Below are 11,132 nucleotides of genomic sequence, written 5' to 3' on the forward strand. Positions count from 1 at the left end.
CTGCCTGTTTTGGACAGACTACTGTTTGTTTCAGTTCTTACAACCATCAGCATCTTCCTTGTGCCCCTTGTCTTTGCTCCAGATGTCACTCCAAAACCTTTGACTTTCAATGTTATCTGGTATCCACTTGTACATTCTCCATTTATTTCTTTGTAGAATTTCTTCTGATCTACTCTGAATAACCTATTCTGCTGGTATCACTTCATTTGTGGGTCGTATCTTACCATCTTTGCTTTCTTTGCGACGAGACGCTGTTTCAGTTCTTCCATTACCACTTTCAGACCCTTTTTCCAATATCATACTTCCTGTCCAGTTCCCTGTATTTTTGTTCGCTTTTAAGTTCCCACTTCTCTTTTCGGTCTAACACAGAAATGTTCTTCGAGCGCATATCTGACCTTCGCTTGTATTCTTCTTTTCCACCATGGATCTTTTCTTTTATCATTCCCATTATATTTATTTTCCTTGACATTAACACCCACATTTTCCGCTACAACGATACTTGCTGCCTCAATCAAATTATTTGTTTCTGTTATGATTTTTGTTCTGATGTATTTCAGAATTTCAGTCGCATTTTTCGTTTCTTGATTCAATATCCACCCATTAACCTTTTTAAGACTGCAAATAATGTCGCTATCGTTCTCCTGTAGCCTTGCCTTTATTCTGTCGTAGATTGCCTTTTGCCTATCTATCATGTCACCATTAGTTTTATTGTCTTCTTCCAAACCATCGTTATGTCTCTCATCGAGCAAGCTATCATTGTTCCTTTCCTGTGGTTTATTAGAGAATACACCTCTATTTTTCTGCTATGAGATTACTGTTAACAGTAGGAACTGTATTTTCATCGTTTCCTCTGCTGCTGTTTCTAATATCCGTCTTTTGATAGCTTCTCTGAAACAACGATTTTTTTCCCTTTTGCTCTAGCTTGATTACATAGTCTCCGTTCCGTGAGTTGAAAGAATCCTCTTTCTCTCCATTGATCATACACACGTTGTCGGCATCCACTAATATGAACACCATTTTCGACTACAGGGTTTCTCAGGTAGTAACTCTCCATGACCACAACATTTTCCATCTACGCCGTGTAGGCTGGTTCCTTGCTGGATAACGACAGGCTGGAGTCGGACCAGTATCTCTGAGCCTGCCGAGTGCAACACTTTTACCATCAAGGGATTCAGTTTCATTACCACCGTTATTCACAATATTTTGCCTTTTCATTGTCACTCATATGAGGTAGCGATCATCAGGTTGTGCAATTACCAGTGTTTTTATCGTGACACCATCACATCTGTATCACCAGTCACAGCATAGGGAGATTTCAACAGCTTCTTTTCATTATTATTATTATTATCATCACTGATATTATTATTTTCATTCTTTTACTATTTGTCATTGTTAGTATTTCTTCTGCTCCGACATGAATTTTGAATAAATTATTATTATTATTATTATTATTATTATTATTATTATTATTATTATTATTATTATTATTATTATTATTATTATTATTATTTTGATTTTTATTATCATTATTATTATTATTTATAAAAACTCAACAGATTAGACTGCTAGAGAAGAATAAAATCTTAACATCGTGCTACGACAAGTTGCCTTAGATGCCAAGAACTTTCCTATCGGGTTGCAGCAAGTAACCTTAGATTCGAAGAGCACTTCTAAGTACCCTAGCTGTCCCTAATAATGCTGTTTTCTGCAGCTGTACTAAACTGGGTTTTATTCCTATTTCCTCTATTCTTCTGTTCAGGTCTTTAGCGATAGTTCCTAATGCACCTATAACTATTGGTATACATTTTACCCGCACTTTCCATAGTCTCTGTAATTCAATACTTAGGTCCTGGTACTTTGCTATTTTTTCTATACTTCTCATATTTGCGCATCATTTGGGACTGTGAAGTCAATTATCTGGCACTTTCTATTGTCTTTATCTACTACTATCAAATCAGGCATTCTAGCTTCTCTTACTCTGTCAGTCTATACAGAGTAATAGGAACTAGAAGGCCTGATGTTAAAGTACCACAACATCATGTATTTCTCTCTACTAATATTTGCTACAACTATCGTTGAGAATTTAACATGCAACGCCTTCTCCTGCGAGTCAGAAAATTTCTGTTCTTTTTTCTGGTTTTTAAGTTCGTTTGTTATTTTGATTTCCGCATGTCTTGCTGTGACTCTAGAAGCTTTTAATAAACTTGCTTCACTATTAGCTACACTGAAGTCTATATCTACTCTAGCTAACTCCAAACAGTCTTCCACTGATATTAACCCTCTTCCACCTTCCTTTCTAGGTAGGTATAATCTTGCTACTCCTGCTCTTGGGTGGAGTTCTGCATTTATATTGTATTATTATTATTATTATTATTATTATTATTATTATTATTATTATTATTATTATTATTATTATTATTATTATTATTATCACTATTGAAAGAAAAGTTGTTCTTTAAGAGGATGTAAGTTATCATTGATTTTGTTTTTATTTGTTTTGAAGAAGGCAATATTGGTTTTGTCGTAGCTTTCTATTATTAAGGCAACCAGTATTTTATGAGGTTATCTTGCCTCCCATAATTTTCGACCCCACAGGACGAAATTTTGTTGCTTTTCGCAAACTTATGTACTTTAGTTATGAAAAAGTACGACTTCACCAATAAAGAGTGAGGTACCAATTCCAATACAATAACAATATTACAACTACCAGTTAATACAGAATGTATGAACAATAATAGCAATGTTAACAGCAACCTAAATACCACCGAGCAATACAACACATGTGACAGCAATACTGTCGCTACCATTACTAGCATCACCAGAGCTGAACGAAACAATAATCACAAAGAAAATATGAAAAAAACAAAACACAAGGCGAGAGAAACAATTTGTGAAATCAACATGAAAATTCTACTTATATATCATCACCACCACCACAACCATCACCATCACAAAGGCCACCAATAATGACTATCAAATGGTAAAAAGTAACAAAAAAGAGAAAAATAAGGAAAAGAGAAGATATAGCAACTAAAAAGGCTGAGCCGCGCAAGGGGATGGAAGAAACACCACCCAACAACAATGCACCAAAACCATCGTTGTAAAAGAAAATAATATCAAGTTATTCAATGATCTGGGTTTGTTTGTTCTACGGGTCCTCCTCACGGAATTTTCAAACACAACTTCATACGATTGATGCAGGTTATTTTCTTTCAGAAGTTGAGAGTGAACAGGTATATTTAGAATTCAGTGAGCTTACAATAGCGTCGCTGTAAGTTCACAAGGGGGTGACTATTTTGAAGGAGATAATGTAGAGTACACTGATGCTTACAAATGTCATGGCTTTTTCACTCTTAGAAATGAAATATTTAATCCAACGGTAATACTTTTACATTAAACATGTTAAAATAAGTACTGTCAGGATCCAAATATGTATTGGACATTATGTTATCTGTAAGCAAAAATTTCCAGAACAATTTTACATAGACGACATTAGTCCAAACATATATCTATATAACGACACCTGCTGGATGGGATACTATAAGAGAATATGTATAACAAACCACTTAGCAAAATTACCCTGTGTGTTATTAAAATGATCTGTTGATTTATTTCTTCTTCTAAAATACTGGGCAATTTCTTTGCAAAGACCTATTCTTGTAAAAGAGAGTACTGACATGCAAAAGGTTGAGAAATGTTAGTGCTAACATTTTTACTATCATAACGTAGTTAATTGTTGAAAGTATGAAGCAAGGAAAGTGAATAATATTAATATAATTATTCCGACAAGTATGGAAGGCAACTTCATACATGACCGTCTTCGTCAGAGAAGCTAAACTGTCACCGTATTTGCATGCACAAAATTGTACTCTGGATGAAGCATAAATTAACATATTTAAGATAATATGTCAGAGTCGTTATGCGCAGAAAAAGAAAACTTACGTCAAAATTGGTTTCAAATTTTGGCACAAGTTTAGCAATTAGGGCGGGGTAAGCCAATCGTGTTGACTCCAGTGTTTAACTGGTACTTATTTTATCGACCTCGAAAAAGTGGGAGACATAGTCGACCCAGGAATTATTTGAACTCAGAACGTAAAGTCGTAAAAAATGCCACTAAGCATTTTTTTTATTCTGGTGCTGTAACGATTCTACCAGCCTTAATACTTTAGTTAATATTAACGTATTTAATAGAGTGAGCTGATTAAGAAATAATTACGTGCGAAGGAAAAGATAATATTAGTCAAAATCTAATATTATTTTAAGTATTGCGGCAATAGATTAGGAAGGCTATGTGTATTGACTTTTCTCCTCGGATTAAATATTAAAAATAAAAATAATCATAACATTCATCAGCCGTATTAAAAGTAACACCCAGTTGTTGATCCTAAGTATCACTCTAAGCTTAGCACCATTATTCCTCTTTTTTACCGTCTCAGTATAAACGATGAGGATCATCATCACTATAATTGTCAATATCATCATCGTCAACTCTATAATCTTTATTATTATGTCCGATATCATAATCAGTACTAACCTTGACTCATCATTAGCATCACCAAACGCAAGTGTAATTAACAGGAATTATAATTAACCGGAATTATATAACGCAAGCAACAAATTCACTATTACTAAAGGAAGCCTCATGAATAGAGATACCGCTGTTTTTATGAATTTAAGATGCTAAAGATCCTAACAAAATATCTGTTTTTTACTTATATTATACAGTCTTAAAGAAAAAGAATTCGAAGCATAGTTGTCTAGAATACACTGTCTAACTAAAAGATCCGACAGTCAATCATACAGAGCCTGCTATCACATTTTGTAAAATTAGGGCTGAGTTCAGTTTAAACAACAGCAGTTATGGCTTTAAATTTTCTTTGCTATTTTCCCAGAAATACTTCGTTCAGTACGTTCAAATTTATGGTTTCATGATGAAGTCCAATAGGACCAAAACACACCTGGAATTATTCCCCGTACTTCCCGACTCTGATACTATTCTAACGAAGCCTATGTCTCCTATTCATTTCAATTATATGGCTAAAGGCATGGGATAAAAAGCGCTAAATATTCTGTTACCTATTTCTTCTACCTCACACCCGATTGTCTATAAAATTTTTATCAATAATGTATTGGAGTCAATAAAATCGTCTATACTAACTCATGCAGAACATGATCGTGTTCTTCGATAAACTTGATAAAATGTATTTTCAATCATTTAGCAAACTCACTCACACTCCATCACATACATACACACAGAAACATAGCTGGAGGATATAATGAATAATGTAGAGTGTATGCCAAAATGTTAAAAATTCTTATCTATTATTATTATTATTATTTATTTGTAGCTACTACTGGCTGTTGGTATTGGTTGGATACTCTGTTACATTTTTACTGTTAGCAATTATTATCCATCGGACCCGAATTCCAGGAGCTTCAATGCGCGAACAGACACCAAACTAGATTTGATACAAAGAACACCCTGGTTTTCCTTTCCATACCCAGGTATTTTAACTAATTTATAATATTGATCATGAAGAAAAGAGTTTATATAAATAGAATAGTATAAATATAATACATAAAATATATTACGTATTTAATTTTCATATATTTGAATTCAATATAAGCAAATTCTTGTAAATAGAGATAGCAGATAACGGAAGTAGTGAAATATTGAAAAAAAATCTACCAAGAGATTCGTATTTTATTAGTGGTACGTCTATCTGTCTAACAGCAGTACATGAAATTTTCAACTAGCCAAGTAACGCAGTATGTTAGCGACAATAAATAGATGTAAATCCAGTAGCTATAATAGGTTTTGTTGTTTTTCAATGTAGATTTCAATTCCTCGTACAAGAATGATTTTTTTTTCTGCCAAGCAATTTTTTCTTAGTCAGATTACTCATAGAAAAATCCCCACTGTCATGTAGAGAGCAATTGATTCATTATACTTGCAAAATGGTCAAAATTTCGCAGCAAAATAGACCTTTCTTTTAATTTACTTCTCCTATCTTTTATTTCTATCAGAATTAAGCGTACGATGAGAGAGAAAATAGCTGTTTGTCATGAAAACTTTTATAAAGACAAAAACGTTGAATTAGAGAAAAGAAGCAGCAATATATTAAGAACAGTGTAAGGCGTCATAATTTCTATTAGCAACAAACGATGATTTATTCAGACTTATAAACATGTAATGTCACCAAATGGGTCGCTTGAGACTTAAGCTCCTTAGCTGCAGAGAATTATGCACCAGCAAAAGAGGCGGAAAAAAAAGCTATCAATACCGCTCTAACAATCCGACACACTTGATAAGATGCGTCCCTGTCTATCGTTATATAGATAAGATCTTGCAATAACGAAATAGTAATTAAACCTGATCGAATATCTCATGTGATATTCGTTGCAACATCGAAGAAAATATAAACCACACTTTTGAAGCAGAATTTTTTGAAAACTGAGCCTCTCACCAGCTTAGCCACTGCCATTGCTTCCTTAAACCATCACTTGCTGGTCGAAAGATCGATCTAAGAATTTCTTCAATAGCAATAGCATCTCTCTTCGTAAGAGCTGGATACATCAGCGGTCTATGTTATCCCTTTTCTGGCCAATCAACAAATACGCCATTAACAATACCAATACTGCATGAAAATGTCGCCGACATATTATTTCAGAGCAATCCTTTAGGGAATCTATTTCAACTCTTGTCGAGTCTGCTTCATTACGTCTCGGACCAATGTATAACTTTGACCGATGATATATAAATGGGTGGACCTAATCAAGGTTAGTGTATATTATCCTACACAGAGAAGACAATGTTACCTTCTGGTGTTATAACCGGTTACTAGGCATGCAGCTCAGCTTTGAATGGTTCGAACAGTAGACACAACGCAGAGGTGTCGCGCACCAGAAAATGAAACAGAAAACATAACAAAGATGGGCATTCGATCAGTTATGGAGTATCACAATAGCAGCAATGGAGCGCAGTTCAGCTTCGTAGGACAGCTATGAAATTATAAATGTCGATACGTCTTTTACAAAAATCAAGATAGCGCCATACAGTACAGCAATTATGTAAACGATTACACTACCAGTTGTAGTAGTTGTGATACCAGTTATACAAGAAAACAGAGAGTTCACAACATCCAATTTGTGATTACTGAAATTTCCACCAGTGCTAATAATAATTTTACACCAGCATCTATACTTTTCCTCATTGTATAGATGTACTATATACACACATACAACTATGCCATATGAAACCAAGGCCGGTTGCAATAACTTCCTACCGCAGGCATTACAATTTTTTCAAATGACTGTTACAAAGCAATTTTCATATGTTAATCACAGGTTACATGCATTAGACTTTCTATACATTACTTTGCATGGAATCATGTAGATCCTGTAAACTTACTTGTAGATAGTATACACATTATCCAATTTTCTTGTATCGAGTGCATAGAGGTATGGTATACATATGCATATTATGAATATACAACTGCATATCTGCCTTTAGCTATATAACTCTCAAAATCACAGTAGCTACAAACCTCACTAAAGTTCACTTCTTACATGCTTTCCCAGACCTAGAGTTAAACACTTACAGGCTCTGACGTAAACAAGGTTCAATACTTAGGTATATATACAAAGAATTATGCTTTTTACCGTAGTCCATTACAACATTATAGCTAACATTAATAGTTGAATCTTTAAGCTCTCTTCAATAAATATTTTGATTAGACATTCCTCTACTATGATAAATGACTAGTCGACAGTGGCCTTAAAATTAAGGTAACATATCTAGACTTCGACCTAAATAAGAACGAAACCTAAAAGTAGATCTAGTGAAATTACGATTCGCCCCACCGTTTTCCTTGTATGTAAGGATGAAATTTAGGTAAAGAAATACGTTAAGCTAGCTTGCCATATGTTATCTACTATTTATATTTAGATCTTATGTTATCTACTGTTTATATTTAGATCTTAGCAATTAAATCATAATATTGAGAAGTGTCCAATCCATTATAATGTACAAAATCATCTGTTTCTGGTATTACATATTATAAACGCCGACTCAAGACACAAATGTGCCATATACTAACAAGCGGTACTCGGATTTCGCAGTTATCGCCTGTTAGAAGACTTCGATGCTATTTTAACTACAGAGATACTTTGCATTACCGTTGTACATTGTACATCGGACTGTCCTTGTGCTATGACCTACAGTCGTGGAATATCAGATTTTATGCGCACAGTGGTTTCTGCCGTTCACTCTATTCTCCTTCATATCTGAGGAAATGTAGACTGAGTCAAACAGCATTTCTAATGTTGCCATGTAGTCGATTAAGAAAGAAAAAAAGAAAGAAAGAAGACTAGTACCTTCTTTACCAACCCTGAGCGAAGTCAAGGAAAGTTTGGACTTCGTGGCTATTGAACTTGGATGCGAACAACTGAAGAAATACCAAAAGTCATTCTAAATATACACCAATAACGGACAGTCACTACTAATTTAAAGGTGTATGAACCCGTGAACAAACTGAATTGAAACCACTGATCAGTATCTGTATTATAGTGTAAACGGTAACGTGGTTGTCCGGCAACCGATAGTCTTGAGGCGAATCACTTGTAACATTATTCTGTACTAGAATAGTGCTTAATAAAGTTTATATTTAGATCTTGGCAATTAATTCATAACAGGTCATATTGTCATGTATAAAGTTCCAATTTTATGTCTGATATCTTAAAATGAAGTTAAGGGAAGTGGGCAGATTGTAAAATATTACGGAGTTGGACAAAATGTTCTGTTTAACATGATTACTGCTCTTTACTCAGTTAGTTCAGTTCCAACTGGCCTCAATTTTGCTTTTCATCCATGCGGTGTCGATGACATAAAATAACTCTCAAGAATCATGGTCGTAAAACATTCATGACAGCATTCAGCCGAATTTAAAGCTATACGTTTATGTCAGAAATTGGTTTCTTAAACTGGATAATATTTTCTTCTATTCTCTTTTGAACTTACTTTTCAGGTCAGTATGGACCACCTAAATTCGAAATAGCTATTTTTCTCGGATTTCTCCTATCGACAATAAATTCAATTATTGAATCCATGGGTGATTACTACGCTGCCTCAAGACTATGTGCCGTACCACCACCACCGAGACATGCAATTAACCGCGGGCTGTTTTCTGAAGGTCTAGCGGGTGTACTAGCTGGATTTATGGGTGCCTCCCATGCAACTACTTCGTACAGCACGCACATTGCCCTTATTGGTATAACAAGGGTAAGACAAATTTATTCATGAATGGTAACAGAATTGCGTGCATTTTATTTGAATTGGACAAAAAACTTAGTTTTATTTCCTTTGAGAAGGATCTACTAAATGAGCCTCTACATAATGTCTTGTCCTGCAGGTAAGGATATACATTTCAAATCATCTTACACTATTTTGCCAAATGAAGATCACACTGAATCATAACATATTAGATCCATTCTACCCGTCCCAAATTATGCTGGAAGTTATGACTTTGATAAAAATTCTAATCTAGTAACGCTAACATAGGAGTAAACAAAAGTACGTATAAACACACATTCATATATAAATATTTATTTCAAACGCCAAAAATATAAAATAGTATACAATCTAAGGAAAAGATTTCGAATTTACAGTGAGGTTCGAATGGAAAAACAAAATATGAACGTCATTGTCTGTAGAAACACATCTGGTTATACTTCTGTGTTAATAATTTCGCCCGGCCTTTAGGAGCAAAGGACATAAAATAGAGCAGGAAACATCTGATAAATGCCACCTGCATTCTAGTATTTTAGATGTTCGAACTCAAGTGCCATTAGGAGAGGAGATATTATATTTATAATAGAAGATTATCTATATGTGTATGAGCATATGTATTTTTCTGTGCTTGTGTATGTGGGTGTGTGTTTGTGTGTGTATTTATATATATATATATATATATATATATATATATATATATATATATATATATATCCTTATATATAAATATATAATTATATATGTACATGCACACACATATGCACTAACAAACAAATTTAATGAGAAAGATTGAGAAGATGTAACTAAAGATAAAACTAGATGTTAGGTCGAAACTGATTTTAATATGATGTAAGGAATAGGCAGGGATTTGAGATCTAATAAAAGACATTGCTAGCGATAGGACGTTGATCTGTTACAGAAAACAATATGAAGTATACGGGTGTATTATATCGTTTAAATCTTGAATAGCACTGCGGCCACGTTAGGGCACTGCTTTAAATAGTTTAGTACAAACACAAACACACATACACTCGTATATTTTTTATTTGATTTATTCATTAGATTGCAGCCATACTAGGGCACCGCCTTGAAGATCTTTAGTTGAGCGATTCAAATCCAAAGCTTATTTTCTTAAAGACTGGTACTAAACATCTTTGGTCTCTTTTGCAAAACCGCTAATCTACGGGCACCTAAACACTCCAACACCGGTTGTCAAATAGGCATTTCTGAAGTTATGTAAATACATAGATATGTAAGCAGCTAAGTACATGCGTAAGTAGGAAGGACAGTAGGTATCTGAGCATAGATCAACTTTGATGAACAAATTCAGTTTGAAGATTGAGTAAAAATCCGACCAAAATCTTTTGAGTGGATTTGGTAGGCGCAGAGTCTATCGTATATATATATAATTATTATTATTATTGTTATTATTATTATTATTATTATTATTAGGGAAAAGAACCAAAGTTTATGAACTCATCAATGAAAATCGACTGTCACATATAGAAAAAAATTATAATTAAAAGTACAATAAATAAGTATAATATAATGCAAAGTAAATATCATAAGATCAAGATAATATTATCTTGATCTTATAATATTTACTTTGCATTATATTATACTTATTTATTGTACTTTTAATTATAATTTTTTTCTATATGTGACAGTCGATTTTCATTGATGAGTTCATAGACTTTGGTTCTTTTCCCTAATACTATATATTAATATATGTTATACTGTGAAACTTAATTTAATTTTAATTTTTAATAAATTGATTTTAATTGAGTTTTTACCTGTAATTTTGCATTATTATTATTATTATTATATATATATATATATATAT

At 33.5% G+C, this 11,132-nt stretch overlaps 1 protein-coding gene across 3 annotated transcripts in view; it reads left to right on the forward strand.

Annotated features, from left to right (window-relative positions):
- Nucleotides 1–11,132, forward strand: part of LOC106875623 (solute carrier family 23 member 1) — a 62,677-nt gene that overhangs the window by 43,175 nt on the left and 8,370 nt on the right. For all 3 annotated transcript variants that reach the window (XM_014923851.2, XM_052969780.1, XM_014923852.2), the window contains exons 8-9: nt 5,349–5,505; nt 9,027–9,280. In XM_014923851.2, the coding sequence (XP_014779337.1) occupies nt 5,349–5,505; nt 9,027–9,280 (411 nt within the window). The remainder of the gene's footprint in view (nt 1–5,348; nt 5,506–9,026; nt 9,281–11,132) is intronic.

Source organism: Octopus bimaculoides, chromosome 1, assembly GCF_001194135.2.
Source record: "Octopus bimaculoides isolate UCB-OBI-ISO-001 chromosome 1, ASM119413v2, whole genome shotgun sequence".
Lineage (NCBI taxonomy): Eukaryota > Metazoa > Mollusca > Cephalopoda > Octopoda > Octopodidae > Octopus > Octopus bimaculoides.